We start from the raw sequence: 16,079 nt of genomic DNA, 5'->3' as shown, positions 1-16,079 counted from the left end.
TGTTCAATCAACCTGCAGGTAAGATTCTGACTGTTCAGAATCTTACCTGCAGGTAAAACAATCTAAACGAATCTGAACTGTGTTCTTCAAGTAAAAATATTCAGACACTACTGTCACAGAGGAGAAGAATGGGTTACAAAGAACCAAACTGTATATTTTGTTTTAAAAAAAAAAATTGGAATGCTTTTCATCGTTTTTTTTATTATAATTATTAATTTAGAATTACACTTGTCACACAAACTAAACACAAAACAACAAAGGTGTAGAATTGATCATTCACTGTTCTTTTATATTAGCGTCTTTGCAAGTCTCCCCTCGGAGGCTGACGCCCCGTCCTCACGTCTGTCAAACACAAACACGCGCTCAGTCGCAGGAGCCGTCCTTCCATCCGTCTCTCCACCTCTCGTCCACCAGCGAGCAGTCGAACTCGGGCTTCCCCAGCCGGACGTTGACTTGGTTGTGAAGGCAGCAGAGCCACTGGGAGAGAGCGTGGCGGCTGCTCGTATCCGGATGGTTGGTCTTCAGTCTGCAGGGAGGAAATGGGGTTTGATTGGAGCCGTCATTGATTTTACACTTTGTGCTCTCGTGATGGACATCGTGACACAGCTGATTGTCCTGATCGATGTAATATTCGATGATCCCAGCCACACAGCTAAACTGGCTTTAAGAATGGATAAGGAAGGCAGACATTAAGCTTCTGGGACGACTGAAACGGAAACTCCTTTAAAGAGGCAGCATTATGTGTTTTCTAGCCTCAGAGTGCCGTTTTATAGCACAATCAAGTAACCATGTCAACTTCAGTTATCATGAAAAAATACCTTAATAATGTGATGTGAGACTCAAAGCTGTTTTACATAATTCTGCCCCTTTAGATGACCCAGCCATGCCAAGAGGAATGTTAAAAATACAGATGAAGTTTTGCCGTAATCTTGTAGATGACAAGAAATTTGTAGTTTCTGTTGAACTTGCAATGTGTCTGATTGTGAAATCTAGAATGGATAAGAGTAAACACACAAATTCGAGTCTGTGTACCCAACTTTTGTTATTTACATCCTTCATTGAAGCTTTAATAGTGCCAGATTTAGGTGATATTCTTGTCCATGACAAGTGTATGTAAGCTCCCATGGGCCTTTACGGCAGTGCACTGTGGTCTGACCTGCTCCTGAGATCTTCTGCACATTCTTCACAAGGGTAGAACTTGGAGAAGAGGTTGATTAACTGTCCCATGTCTTGTTGCTGGGTGGAAGACGGACGATCGGGATAGTACGCTGCCATGGTGTGCAGAAACGACCAAGTGCTCCGGCCCAACTCCTCTCTGTCCAGTGGGCACTGAGGATCTGGCTGCTCTGTTTCTGAACCATGCTTCTGCTGCAGAAGAAGAGAGACGGTAAAACCCAGGTAAGTCACTTAGTTACAAAACTTAGCAGGAATAATAAGTGAGTGAAGCAATGCTCTAAGGTCAACAACCCATGATAAGAGAAGTGGTGGTAGTGTGGGTTGGGGGTACGATTCTTCAGCAGGAAATGTAAAGTATAGTGAAGTCCTGCAGTATTGACCCACGGGTCGGTCACTAAAGTGTACTCGGTGCATCTCTCCCAAGACGACTCCATTCAAAACTAAAACCTCTACCTTGTACCTCTCTATCCTTTGACCCACCTGTGCAGCAGCTGCTGTGCTCTGCTGCTTCATCCAGGACTTAAAGTCCGTACAGGCTCTACACGGCTTCTTTTTGGCCTCCCCACTTTGCTCATGTGCTTTCCCGGAGATGTCCTGCTGAGGTACCGGGAAGGGAAACCCTTCAAACCCAGGTCGGCTGGTGGATGACGGTCCTTTGCCTGCTGGCTGCTCAGCCATATTTGCGTTAGTTAAAACTTCTGACAGACCTGCTGGATCGATAAATAACAAAAATGACTGTTGGACAAAACAAAGGTAGTTACGACTGGAGACATCGCTGGTTGCTAGTTTTCTCTGCGCGGTGAGTACATCGTTACGGTTAAGCCGGCGACTAATGCAATTCCGTGTAATGTATGAAGGGGTCAAGTTTCGTAATCGCGAGTTTCCTTGTTTCTGCCGGACTTTTTACAGGAACGGAACTGTTTCCTGGTGTTGTGTCGAGTAGGAGTTCCCCCGACAAAATGAGTTTACCCATCAGATGCGCTCAGGGGCGCGGTAAAGGTGTGAAAAGTGATGACGATTCTAGGGGCCATGACTAGCAGGGGCCCTTCCACAATTTAATTATTTATATTTTGTTCATAGACATAAAATTTAAAAAAAAATCGGGGTCCTGTCAAATATAAAATTAATCATATTGTATTTTCAAAGAAAAATACAATATTATTGTACAAAAATATAATATGTACAATAAAAAAGTTTAATGTTGCCCCTCACAGACCAAAAAACACACATCCGTTTTTGCCCTGAACCCCCCTGGATCTGCATGAAATGGTTGGAGCGCTTCACCGTGACGTATGCATCTACAGGCGACTGTGGCAGTTACTATGCTGCTAAGAAAAATTATAAAATCAGGTTTTCAAAAACAAAATAGAGAGAGAAAAGGGCAAGAGTGTTAATTTATAACCCAGTTTTCCTCCAAGACAGGTGGGTAGACTGTGAGATTATCAACCATTTAGCATTATTAGCTTAGCTACGAACTGCTGTTTGCCTCCATTTCACTAGCATTTAATGAATTAAGGAAAAAAATTACCAACATATTCATATATTTAACTTGTACCTTTTACCACGTCCCTCTTGACCCGTCCTCTCCTGAGTTAAATTAAAGCTGCAGTATGTAACTTTTACATAAATATATTTTTTTCCACATTTTTTTTTTACTTTTAGCACATTTAGCAGTGAGTGAATGAGGTTGATTGACAGCGCTAAGACCATCCTACTAGTTCTGATTGGTTGTTTTGGTCAGTGCATTACTTTAACCAGTAATAGTAATTCAGGAAGGAGATGAAGGAGACAGATTATCTGTCTCATACTAAACTACTACAACATCATGACAGCTTTAACAAATACAAAAAACATATTTTTATTAAAGTTATGTACTGCAGCTTGAATAAAATGCAAATACATAGAATTTTTTAGAAGTCTGGATTGCTTTATGTGTAGTTGCAGGTTGCTTTTGACTATTGCTCATGGAGAGGCATTTCAGTTATCTAAAACTAATAGAAAAAATTTAAGCAACCTACTTGCATACTGGATGTGGACTGTTGGATGTTAAATTCATGAGCAGTAAATATTGTGCTAATTATCATTACTGAACCAAAGAAAGCAAGACAGATGTAAGGCTTTAAAATTGTGACGCTTTTTATTGGTCAAATAGACTCAAATAATAGTAACAGCAGCTGCGAGGGGGGAGGGGGAAAAGCTTTTTTTTTTTTGTCAGGGGGCCCAAGATTCCTGGCGGCGCCACTGGATGCGCTTATACACGACTTTTTACGGCCGCTTTTTCAACTTGACGGTGCATTCAAACCAAATTACACTTGATCGTATTTTCAAGTAAGTCAAAGGAATCAAGTTTAAATTTAATCCTGAACGCACAACAAACTTATATGAATGATAATATCATAACATCATAATCATTTATTATAACATTTATAAGTACTCTTAATTAAACTCTGCGAAGATGAAATGCCCAACTAGGTAAAGTTTTTGCAGATCAGCTACTATTGTCAATATTTATATAATTGCTTTATTTTAATTTATGTATTACTGATTAATTTTATTTGTGTCTACTTGCCTTCTAAGTCCCAGGCAAACAAGAATAATAAAACAGGAAATTGAATATATTCAACTAATTTCTTTCTTTGAACTCAAACTATTTCTTAATCAAGATTAAAACATTCGTTTTGGTTTTTACATAACATTATGGTATTCCTCAAGCTTTTTAAAAAGTTACTTAAATAAAAGCGACATTGATTATATTTGATAATAACACTTGTTTTACTCGGACATTTTTGTTTTACTTATTTTACATCTATGACAGTAAGAATGGTCTAGTTTTCGAGGTGTACCTAAACGCACTATTAGAATGTTGTACGTCGCCGTAAACCTTAGTGTAGAAGCGCAATGACTTGACAGGTCGGGGATACATTTTGATGGTGGAACTGTGTTCCTCACCCCACCGGCCAGCAGTGTGTGCATGCTGCTGAGTCCACCCTCTGTTAAAGTAAATTCCTTCTTTAATTTAACTTTGTAAATCGCTGACAATGTGGGTTTTTTTTTTTAGTCAGATGTTTGTTTACCCGTCTAAGGAGTGCTTTTAATGCTGTTTCTCAGCTCTTACCGGTTTGTAGTTAGCCCCGGCTGGCTAGCAAAGTTGACACGTTTCTCTTGTGATTTTTTTCCCCTCTCCCCAACAGATTGGCTGCACAACACCTGGATTGCTACAATGGGTATTTTGGAGAAAATCTCGGAAATAGAGAAAGAAATTTCTCGGACACAGAAAAACAAAGGTAACAGGAGGGCGAGGAAGGAGCAGGGCTGCTAGCTGCTAGCTGCACACCAGGCGAACTTAGAGCCAGCTGCAGCTGTGGGTTTCTGTCCAGGGTTATACTGAGGTCCAGGAACTGGAAAAGTACTGTGCTAATGAGGACCGACAGCTGTCTGGAAAGCTAAAATGCACTTTAAATGCCTGCTTAGGATCAGGATTTGATGTTAATGTTGGTGTAGGAATGCCAGGTTTGCCCATGAACAGATTAATAAGTGTTATGTCTCAGCTGTTAATGTGAACAATCACGCATTTATAGCCATGCTTGTGGCTAATTCAGACACATCAATGAACCTAATAGTGATTACCTTGGACTGTGGGAGGAAGCCCTTTATCGAATTTAGCTTAAATAATGTAACCCGTGTATTTTATCTATGAGTTACAATATTATATATATTGCAAAAACACAAAATCTTGCCNTTGAATGCTTCGGATTTTGAAGGAAATTCTAATGTCATATAAAGAAAACTTGAGTAAATGGCAAAAAGTAATTTTCTTTAATCGAGGAATAAAAAATATTCTGTCCAAACAGACATGGAACAATGTGAAAATGTAATCCTCTTACTAAATTATGATCTTATCAAATTATGTCTTAGTAGCCTTAGTCATCCCTGCAGAATCAAATTTAAAAAAAAAATTAAAAATACTTAAACAGAACCTGTCTGACAAAATAAGCTACTATAGCTCAAAAAGCAGTAAAACCTTTATAGAGAACCTTAAATTGACAAAATAAATAAATAAATAAAATCACAAAAAAATCTTGTTGGCACACTTGTTCACTTTAAAACCAACTATGATAAACACACAACACAAAAATATTTGGTGGACCCCCAAATTAAATTCTGCCCAGGGCTCCAGTCAGCCTTTTGCAGGCTCTGGATTCATTACATTTCTAATCTTGACTGATCTTCCATATGTCTGCTGGAAATATTTATAGGTTACAAGAATCTAAGTGAAAAATGTTATGGCCCATCTATAAAAACACAAACACACACACACACACAAACGCACACACACGACGCTCTGTTGTCAGAAGACGTAAGATAATGAAACGCACTGCACGCACTTCATTGTTCCACAAACCCCTGGGCCGCTAAAGACGAGCTCCTTCGCGGAACCCGAACGTCAGACCACAACGCATCTCCGTGGTCCTGCGTGCGTAATGATGCTGGCGGACCAATCACAGGTGAGATGGCAAACGACAGCCGTGTAGGGTAAAACCATCAGCTGAAAATTACATTGCAAATAAAATAAAATAAAAAATGGAAATAGCGTTTAACTAAACCAAAATAGTAGCATCTAGTGTGTGAGTAATTTGGTTAATTTGATGAATAATTAGCCTGAGTGTCTGATTCTCTGATCCGATCTGCTGTGTGTGCGTGTGTGTGTGTGTGCGTGTGTGTGTGTTTCTAAAGAGGTGCCTGGTGAGGTGTGACCTGGAAATAACAGCACCGGGCAACAATAGGTCACTTGTACCCCGGAAAACATCTGTAGTGGAAGCAGTTATGGACGGTGTCAGCCAAACAGCAGGCCCTGGTAACACCCTGCACCAGATTTCTTGAACACACACACACACGCGCGCGCGCGCGCTAGCGAGCACACACACGCATACACACACAGCAATTCACCTTCTTTTTTTTTTTACGTTTCTATCCGCACACCCCGCTGCCCAGCTTTTCCCCACACGCACATGAACAGCCACACTAATAACAGGCTGAAATGCAGCACGCAAACGGAACATGTCTCACCCAGGAGAGCACTCTCAGGATGGTCTGCGGCTGCTTGGCGAACGTGATCGGGTCCACAGCGGTCCCGGTTCGGCCCGCTCCGAACGATCCCACTCCGTCCATCTTCTGTGTGTGTGTGTCTCTCTCTCTTTTTCTCTCTCTCTCTCTCGGTGTGTGCGCTCTGTGCGGCTCCACGATCACCCGGCTCCGCGGCAGGATGGATGCGCTGCTGCGCGCTGCTGAAGGGACGGGTCCTGCGCGCTCCCAGTGGCGCGGGGACGAGCACCAAAGACGGGCGAGAGAGGGAGAGAGAGAAAGAGAGCTGCCAGATGTAAATGTATTCATCTGTGCTTAAATTAATGTAGCTTTAAAACATTGTTTTGACTTTTTTTTAAAGTATGATTCTGTAGGGAGGTTTTGAGCAGTTAGTATATTAATTAATATCAGTAGCACATCCAACATTTTTTGCTTGGATAAGGAGAAAGTTGTCGAAGTTGGGATGTGAGGGAATGAGGGAAGCTTCATGAGGAATTTTGTACCAAAGAGTTAGTCCAGTTAACTTCCTGTTTTCTGTTCAATCAACCTGCAGGTAAGATTCTGACTGTTCAGAATCTTACCTGCAGGTAAAACAATCTAAACGAATCTGAACTGTGTTCTTCAAGTAAAAATATTCAGACACTACTGTCACAGAGGAGAAGAATGGGTTACAAAGAACCAAACTGTATATTTTGTTTTAAAAAAAAAAATTGGAATGCTTTTCATCGTTTTTTTTATTATAATTATTAATTTAGAATTACACTTGTCACACAAACTAAACACAAAACAACAAAGGTGTAGAATTGATCATTCACTGTTCTTTTATATTAGCGTCTTTGCAAGTCTCCCCTCGGAGGCTGACGCCCCGTCCTCACGTCTGTCAAACACAAACACGCGCTCAGTCGCAGGAGCCGTCCTTCCATCCGTCTCTCCACCTCTCGTCCACCAGCGAGCAGTCGAACTCGGGCTTCCCCAGCCGGACGTTGACTTGGTTGTGAAGGCAGCAGAGCCACTGGGAGAGAGCGTGGCGGCTGCTCGTATCCGGATGGTTGGTCTTCAGTCTGCAGGGAGGAAATGGGGTTTGATTGGAGCCGTCATTGATTTTACACTTTGTGCTCTCGTGATGGACATCGTGACACAGCTGATTGTCCTGATCGATGTAATATTCGATGATCCCAGCCACACAGCTAAACTGGCTTTAAGAATGGATAAGGAAGGCAGACATTAAGCTTCTGGGACGACTGAAACGGAAACTCCTTTAAAGAGGCAGCATTATGTGTTTTCTAGCCTCAGAGTGCCGTTTTATAGCACAATCAAGTAACCATGTCAACTTCAGTTATCATGAAAAAATACCTTAATAATGTGATGTGAGACTCAAAGCTGTTTTACATAATTCTGCCCCTTTAGATGACCCAGCCATGCCAAGAGGAATGTTAAAAATACAGATGAAGTTTTGCCGTAATCTTGTAGATGACAAGAAATTTGTAGTTTCTGTTGAACTTGCAATGTGTCTGATTGTGAAATCTAGAATGGATAAGAGTAAACACACAAATTCGAGTCTGTGTACCCAACTTTTGTTATTTACATCCTTCATTGAAGCTTTAATAGTGCCAGATTTAGGTGATATTCTTGTCCATGACAAGTGTATGTAAGCTCCCATGGGCCTTTACGGCAGTGCACTGTGGTCTGACCTGCTCCTGAGATCTTCTGCACATTCTTCACAAGGGTAGAACTTGGAGAAGAGGTTGATTAACTGTCCCATGTCTTGTTGCTGGGTGGAAGACGGACGATCGGGATAGTACGCTGCCATGGTGTGCAGAAACGACCAAGTGCTCCGGCCCAACTCCTCTCTGTCCAGTGGGCACTGAGGATCTGGCTGCTCTGTTTCTGAACCATGCTTCTGCTGCAGAAGAAGAGAGACGGTAAAACCCAGGTAAGTCACTTAGTTACAAAACTTAGCAGGAATAATAAGTGAGTGAAGCAATGCTCTAAGGTCAACAACCCATGATAAGAGAAGTGGTGGTAGTGTGGGTTGGGGGTACGATTCTTCAGCAGGAAATGTAAAGTATAGTGAAGTCCTGCAGTATTGACCCACGGGTCGGTCACTAAAGTGTACTCGGTGCATCTCTCCCAAGACGACTCCATTCAAAACTAAAACCTCTACCTTGTACCTCTCTATCCTTTGACCCACCTGTGCAGCAGCTGCTGTGCTCTGCTGCTTCATCCAGGACTTAAAGTCCGTACAGGCTCTACACGGCTTCTTTTTGGCCTCCCCACTTTGCTCATGTGCTTTCCCGGAGATGTCCTGCTGAGGTACCGGGAAGGGAAACCCTTCAAACCCAGGTCGGCTGGTGGATGACGGTCCTTTGCCTGCTGGCTGCTCAGCCATATTTGCGTTAGTTAAAACTTCTGACAGACCTGCTGGATCGATAAATAACAAAAATGACTGTTGGACAAAACAAAGGTAGTTACGACTGGAGACATCGCTGGTTGCTAGTTTTCTCTGCGCGGTGAGTACATCGTTACGGTTAAGCCGGCGACTAATGCAATTCCGTGTAATGTATGAAGGGGTCAAGTTTCGTAATCGCGAGTTTCCTTGTTTCTGCCGGACTTTTTACAGGAACGGAACTGTTTCCTGGTGTTGTGTCGAGTAGGAGTTCCCCCGACAAAATGAGTTTACCCATCAGATGCGCTCAGGGGCGCGGTAAAGGTGTGAAAAGTGATGACGATTCTAGGGGCCATGACTAGCAGGGGCCCTTCCACAATTTAATTATTTATATTTTGTTCATAGACATAAAATTTAAAAAAAAATCGGGGTCCTGTCAAATATAAAATTAATCATATTGTATTTTCAAAGAAAAATACAATATTATTGTACAAAAATATAATATGTACAATAAAAAAGTTTAATGTTGCCCCTCACAGACCAAAAAACACACATCCGTTTTTGCCCTGAACCCCCCTGGATCTGCATGAAATGGTTGGAGCGCTTCACCGTGACGTATGCATCTACAGGCGACTGTGGCAGTTACTATGCTGCTAAGAAAAATTATAAAATCAGGTTTTCAAAAACAAAATAGAGAGAGAAAAGGGCAAGAGTGTTAATTTATAACCCAGTTTTCCTCCAAGACAGGTGGGTAGACTGTGAGATTATCAACCATTTAGCATTATTAGCTTAGCTACGAACTGCTGTTTGCCTCCATTTCACTAGCATTTAATGAATTAAGGAAAAAAATTACCAACATATTCATATATTTAACTTGTACCTTTTACCACGTCCCTCTTGACCCGTCCTCTCCTGAGTTAAATTAAAGCTGCAGTATGTAACTTTTACATAAATATATTTTTTTCCACATTTTTTTTTTACTTTTAGCACATTTAGCAGTGAGTGAATGAGGTTGATTGACAGCGCTAAGACCATCCTACTAGTTCTGATTGGTTGTTTTGGTCAGTGCATTACTTTAACCAGTAATAGTAATTCAGGAAGGAGATGAAGGAGACAGATTATCTGTCTCATACTAAACTACTACAACATCATGACAGCTTTAACAAATACAAAAAACATATTTTTATTAAAGTTATGTACTGCAGCTTGAATAAAATGCAAATACATAGAATTTTTTAGAAGTCTGGATTGCTTTATGTGTAGTTGCAGGTTGCTTTTGACTATTGCTCATGGAGAGGCATTTCAGTTATCTAAAACTAATAGAAAAAATTTAAGCAACCTACTTGCATACTGGATGTGGACTGTTGGATGTTAAATTCATGAGCAGTAAATATTGTGCTAATTATCATTACTGAACCAAAGAAAGCAAGACAGATGTAAGGCTTTAAAATTGTGACGCTTTTTATTGGTCAAATAGACTCAAATAATAGTAACAGCAGCTGCGAGGGGGGAGGGGGAAAAGCTTTTTTTTTTTTGTCAGGGGGCCCAAGATTCCTGGCGGCGCCACTGGATGCGCTTATACACGACTTTTTACGGCCGCTTTTTCAACTTGACGGTGCATTCAAACCAAATTACACTTGATCGTATTTTCAAGTAAGTCAAAGGAATCAAGTTTAAATTTAATCCTGAACGCACAACAAACTTATATGAATGATAATATCATAACATCATAATCATTTATTATAACATTTATAAGTACTCTTAATTAAACTCTGCGAAGATGAAATGCCCAACTAGTTGCAGATCAGCTACTATTGTCAATATTTATATAATTGCTTTATTTTAATTTATGTATTACTGATTAATTTTATTTGTGTCTACTTGCCTTCTAAGTCCCAGGCAAACAAGAATAATAAAACAGGAAATTGAATATATTCAACTAATTTCTTTCTTTGAACTCAAACTATTTCTTAATCAAGATTAAAACATTCGTTTTGGTTTTTACATAACATTATGGTATTCCTCAAGCTTTTATAAAAGTTACTTAAATAAAAGCGACATTGATTATATTTGATAATAACACTTGTTTTACTCGGACATTTTTGTTTTACTTATTTTACATCTATGACAGTAAGAATGGTCTAGTTTTCGAGGTGTACCTAAACGCACTATTAGAATGTTGTACGTCGCCGTAAACCTTAGTGTAGAAGCGCAATGACTTGACAGGTCGGGGATACATTTTGATGGTGGAACTGTGCTCCTCACCCGGCCAGCAGTGTGTGCATGCTGCTGAGTCCACCCTCTGTTAAAGTAAATTCCTTCTTTAATTTAACTTTGTAAATCGCTGACAATGTGGGTTTTTTTTTTTAGTCAGATGTTTGTTTACCCGTCTAAGGAGTGCTTTTAATGCTGTTTCTCAGCTCTTACCGGTTTGTAGTTAGCCCCGGCTGGCTAGCAAAGTTGACACGTTTCTCTTGTGATTTTTTTCCCCTCTCCCCAACAGATTGGCTGCACAACGCCTGGATTGCTACAATGGGTATTTTGGAGAAAATCTCGGAAATAGAGAAAGAAATTTCTCGGACACAGAAAAACAAAGGTAACAGGAGGGCGAGGAAGGAGCAGGGCTGCTAGCTGCTAGCTGCACACCAGGCGAACTTAGAGCCAGCTGCAGCTGTGGGTTTCTGTCCAGGGTTATACTGAGGTCCAGGAACTGGAAAAGTACTGTGCTAATGAGGACCGACAGCTGTCTGGAAAGCTAAAATGCACTTTAAATGCCTGCTTAGGATCAGGATTTGATGTTAATGTTGGTGTAGGAATGCCAGGTTTGCCCATGAACAGATTAATAAGTGTTATGTCTCAGCTGTTAATGTGAACAATCACGCATTTATAGCCATGCTTGTGGCTAATTCAGACACATCAATGAACCTAATAGTGATTACCTTGGACTGTGGGAGGAAGCCCTTTATCGAATTTAGCTTAAATAATGTAACCTGTGTATTTTATGTATGAGTTACGATATTATATATATTGCAAAAACACAAAATCTTGCCAAGTATTTTTGATCTAGTTTCTAGTACAAATAGCAAAGACAAAACTAACTTACAAGTAACTTTTCAGCAAGATATAGAGGCTTGTTTTAATTAAATAATTACTTAATATTAATGAAAAAGTACAAGGTCCATTGGCAGATAAATTTACTTATAACATGGGGAAAATGTTTTGTAAGTGAAATAATCTGCCAGTTGAAAAAAAACTTTTTCATCAATACTAAGAAATTGTTTACTTAAAACGAGCCTCTATATCTTGCCAAAAAAGATACTTGTAAGTTTCTCTTATTTCAAGTTTGTTTTCTAAGGTACTGTAAATGTATTCTTTTAAAAGACAAGTCAGAAACCATTTCATTAATGTGCTTCAATTTTTATTTTATTTTTTTTTCTTTTTTTTTCTTTCTTTCTTTATTTAATCTCTGCAGCCACAGAGTACCATCTGGGTTTGCTAAAGGCCAAGCTAGCCAAATACAGAGCTCAGCTCCTGGAGCCCTCCAAATCTGCGGGGGCCAAAGGCGAGGGCTTCGATGTCATGAAATCAGGAGACGCTCGCGTTGCGCTCATCGGGTTCCCTTCAGTCGGTAAGGTAGGTGGATGTGACCCGGGTTGAGAGCCGGTTTTAGATGCTTATCGCAGCAGTAATCTTCCTGAAATCATCCATCAAAGCATCGCAAACGTCATCAGTCGGACGTTAGCGAGTTAAGAGATTTATTTTTTCATTTTAATCCCTAAGATGTTAACATCGATCTTCTCTGTACAGTCCACCTTCCTCAGCTTGATGACGTCAACGGAGAGCGAAGCCGCGTCGTACGAGTTCACCACCCTCACCTGCATACCGGGCGTCATCGAGGTAACCTCCAGGAGACGTTACTTTCTTTTAAACGGTGTGATTTGTAAAAGTTACAAAGTGTCACTTTGCTCTTTTTTTTATCTTCTGCCGTTCATTGCTGCTCTTTAGTACAAAGGCGCAAACATCCAGCTGCTCGACCTGCCAGGAATCATAGAGGGAGCTGCTCAAGGTGCCATAAGTTTCACACAGATTTTAGGCACAAGAAGGTACTAATTTTTGTCAGAGTTGTTGTGCTGACGGGTAACTTTGTCGCAGGAAAGGGTCGAGGCCGACAAGTCATCGCCGTCGCCAGGACGGCAGACGTCGTCATCATGATGCTGGACGCCACAAAAGGAGAAGTCCAGAGGTGTGTGTTTGTGAATATGTGTGTGAAACGGCCTTGAAGCATGGAAGAGCATCATCGGTGCCTTTGTGTTTTTTGTTTTGCAGAGAACTCCTAGAAAAGGAGCTGGAGTCGGTGGGCATCAGACTCAACAGGACGAAGCCAAATATTTATTTCAAGGTATCACTTCCATGTCCTCGGATCGACTCTACAGAGTTATTTATCTTTTAAGATGTTGATACACTGATCTGTTGCTTTGGATCAAATAGAAAAATTGTTGAGTCCGTTTATTTAACTGATGCGTTCAGCTTAATGAAACCATTTTCACGATTTGGACGGTCAAAGATGACAAACATAGATGTGAAACGCCTATCAACATCTTCCAACGCTCCGAGGACGGAGGTTCTCTTTCCATCCTTTCGCTTTTTGATTTACACATTAAAATCTTGCCCACTGTAGAAACAGCAGCCGTAAATTCATGATGAACTCTTGTATGTTTTATATTTTACAAGGATTTAAAGGACTGAAAACTATGGAAATTTGGGAAAATTGAAAACCTGTAGGCGCGATTGGTTGTTAGTTTTGTGTCGCGAGATTAAAAATGTCCATTTCTCTCTCTTTCTCTCTCAGCCTAAGAAAGGCGGCGGCCTCTCGTACAACTCCACCGTTCCTCTCACTCAGTGCTCGGAGAAGCTCGTCCAGCTCATTCTCCACGAGTACAGTATCCTTCGAGAGACGGCGAGCGGAAAGCAAAAGCCGTGCGGCGCGTTTCGAACTCCCGAACTCGGCCGCCATTCGCCTCGCCCGGCTCACGTCCTTAACTTCCCGTTTCAGAAATCTTCAACGCGGAAGTGCTCTTCAGGGAGGACTGCACGCCAGACGAGTTCATCGACGTCATCGTCGGGAACAGAGTTTACATGCCGTGCCTTTACGTACGCCAGATCTTCTTCGCTTGAAAATTAGAAAGCAGCTGCGAGAGGCGACTTTTCCTGATGTTTCTCTCGTGCTGTCAGGTGTACAACAAGGTGGATCAGATCTCCATCGAGGAGGTGGACCGCCTGGCGCGCCGACCTCACAGTGTCGTCATCAGGTCAGACATCCCTCTTCCATCATCGACTCGTGTGCGTCAACATTATTTACGAATCTCATCTCTGTCGTCGCGATTTTGTTCCCAGCTGCGGAATGAAGCTGAATTTGGATTACCTCCTGGAGACGTTGTGGGAATACTTGGCGCTTATTTGCATTTATACAAAGAAAAGAGGAGGTACTCTGCTTGATTTAGACAACTTCTGCTTTGCTTTGGACATGCAGTAGATCCCTAAACGAACCGTCTTATGCTTCCTCTCCACGTTAGAGCGACCAAACTTTGGTGAAGCCATCATCATGAGGAGAGGAGCTTCAGTAGAGCATGTGGTCAGTATGGCAGCTGGAACATTTACACATGTATAATAAGTAGTGAGAAAAGCGATTTTAAGTGTTTTTTTTTATTTTGTAACCTGCAGTGCCACAGAATCCACAGAACATTAGCCAGCCAGTTCAAATATGCCTTGGTGTGGGTAAGTCTGCTTTACTTTTCTCTGTTTTTGCAATAAACGCCATTGAGTTTGTGGAGCTAATTTAGAAATATTTGCGTTTCTGTATGACGGTAAATGTGGCTTTTTGATACTCGCCACATTGATCACAGGACGATAATGTGGCATCAAGCAGGGCTGAGGCAGAATGAAATACTGCCACCTGCAGGTGGGAGTTAGCATCACGTCAACCCGACATTGAAGTGATGCTAACTCTTCAATTCACAAGTTCGCACTAACGCAAAAAAAATTGCGGGATATCTGGACTTTGTAAGAATTTCCACAATAAACTGGAGGGATTGATTGACGTAATTTGACAGTAAGCAGATAAAAAAGTGTTTTGATTTTATTGATAAAATCATATTTAAGCACAACGATTTTCTTTAAGGTTTCACTTATGTGTCACTCTTGAGTCTAGGGGGCCAGATTTGACCCCTGGGCTTTGAGTTTGACATGTGTGCTGTAGCTTGACCTTAAACATGCCATTCATGCTGACAAATGCTCCACTGTGGCTTAATTAATGCATATCCACGTTGCCTTGGATATGTTTTTCCCTTAAATTTTTGCAAATGCATTTACTTTGATTTGTCGGGTAATACTGTATTTTCTGGACTATAGAGCGCACCTCACTCTCTCCGCCGCTCTCAGTTTTCCACAAGGACACAGCAGAGGGCAGCAGAGGGCTGGGTCCTTAATAAACCTGCTGTTAAGGACGCCGCGTCTCCACCGCCATAGAACCATAGTTTCGTTCACGCCAAGCTTACGTGCAGCGGCTCTATTTCCCTCTTGTATTGTCAGATCGAAAGCCCTCAACTTAAAAGCGGCAACATATGAGTTTGAAGAAATTTCTCCATCGTGCCTGCTGCTAACATGTGCTTGTTCTAAATGAAAATGAGCGCAAACTTCTTTGATTTCCAATTTTGACTTCCAATGATTCATTTCCTGCTAAAGCGCCCCCTGGTGGTTGAAGAAAATTCCACAGAAAAGCCGCACCGGGCTACAAGCCGCATGGTTCAAAGCGTGGGGAAAAAGTAACAGCTGATGGTCTGAAAAATACGGTAAATTTGTTCAATGATCTAAAACGTTCTGCGATGGACTGGCGACCTGTCCAGGGTGTACCTCGCCTCTCGTGCTGGTGCCCACCTCTCCTGACCCTACTAGGGACAAGGGTGTAAGAAAATGGATGGATGGATCTAAAACATTTAAGTATGACAGTAAAGATCAGGAGGAAAAACTCTCACTCCCTGCACACTTCCTCTCTTTCTGTGTTTTATCAGGTCTGTTGAGAACAAGAGTCTTTTTCCTTCTCCTCGCCGTCACCTTTAACTCAAAGTCCGCTCTCTCTCTCTCTCTGTCGTTTCAGGGAACCAGCACCAAGTACAGTCCTCAGAGGGTGGGCCTGACGCACGTCATGGAGCACGAAGACGTCATCCAGGTCGTCAAGAAGTAAAATCGCTTCTGACTGGACAGAAAACGAACTGCATAGTAGCTATACAGCAAAAGACAAGTAGCTAGCTTTCCTATTTTGTATATGGAACCTAACGGCGAACGGAAGAAGATGGGGGAGAAATGTCGTGCAGATTCTGGACACAGCATGTAAGATAAGGAGAGAAAACGACGGAAATAAAGTCCATAAAACATTTTA

The 16,079-nt window shown here is 41.5% G+C and overlaps 3 protein-coding genes across 5 annotated transcripts; 1 reads left to right on the top strand and 2 right to left on the bottom strand.

The window, feature by feature from the left end:
• Nucleotides 1-202: 202 nt before the first annotated feature.
• Nucleotides 203-2,079, bottom strand: LOC103147406 (FAD-linked sulfhydryl oxidase ALR-like). Its single transcript, XM_007565725.2, has 3 exons — nt 1,657-2,079; nt 1,157-1,368; nt 203-526 (listed from the first exon to the last, which is right to left on the bottom strand). The coding sequence occupies exons 1-3, from the start codon at nt 1,852-1,854 to the stop codon at nt 364-366; spliced, it is 573 nt and encodes a 190-aa protein (XP_007565787.1). The 5' UTR covers nt 1,855-2,079; the 3' UTR covers nt 203-363.
• Nucleotides 2,080-4,069: 1,990 nt separating this feature from the next.
• On the top strand, nt 4,070-16,079 carry drg2 (developmentally regulated GTP binding protein 2). 3 transcript variants are annotated; one of them, XM_007565724.2, is made up of 14 exons: nt 4,070-4,174; nt 11,148-11,240; nt 12,117-12,277; nt 12,452-12,541; nt 12,650-12,710; nt 12,797-12,887; nt 12,971-13,043; nt 13,494-13,584; nt 13,698-13,795; nt 13,877-13,953; nt 14,039-14,127; nt 14,218-14,276; nt 14,366-14,419; nt 15,798-16,079. In XM_007565724.2, exons 2-14 carry the CDS (start codon nt 11,177-11,179, stop codon nt 15,882-15,884), a joined length of 1,095 nt encoding a protein of 364 aa, XP_007565786.1. In that variant the 5' UTR covers nt 4,070-4,174; nt 11,148-11,176; the 3' UTR covers nt 15,885-16,079. The 3 variants fall into 3 exon arrangements, with proteins under 3 accessions (XP_007565786.1, XP_016533869.1, XP_007565785.1); XM_016678383.1 differs by lacking the exon at nt 4,070-4,174 and adding an exon at nt 10,280-10,297; XM_007565723.1 differs by lacking the exon at nt 4,070-4,174 and adding an exon at nt 10,843-10,954.
• LOC103147403 (FAD-linked sulfhydryl oxidase ALR-like) lies at nt 6,996-8,872 on the bottom strand. The gene is made up of 3 exons (XM_007565722.2): nt 8,450-8,872; nt 7,950-8,161; nt 6,996-7,319 (listed from the first exon to the last, which is right to left on the bottom strand). The coding sequence occupies exons 1-3, from the start codon at nt 8,645-8,647 to the stop codon at nt 7,157-7,159; spliced, it is 573 nt and encodes a 190-aa protein (XP_007565784.1). The 5' UTR covers nt 8,648-8,872; the 3' UTR covers nt 6,996-7,156.

The sequence above is a fragment of the Poecilia formosa genome, unplaced genomic scaffold (genome assembly GCF_000485575.1).
Source record: "Poecilia formosa unplaced genomic scaffold, Poecilia_formosa-5.1.2 Scaffold182, whole genome shotgun sequence".
NCBI lineage: Eukaryota > Metazoa > Chordata > Actinopteri > Cyprinodontiformes > Poeciliidae > Poecilia > Poecilia formosa.
The sequence above is the reverse complement of the archived record's forward strand: the minus strand, read 5'-3'. Positions and strand labels throughout refer to the sequence as shown.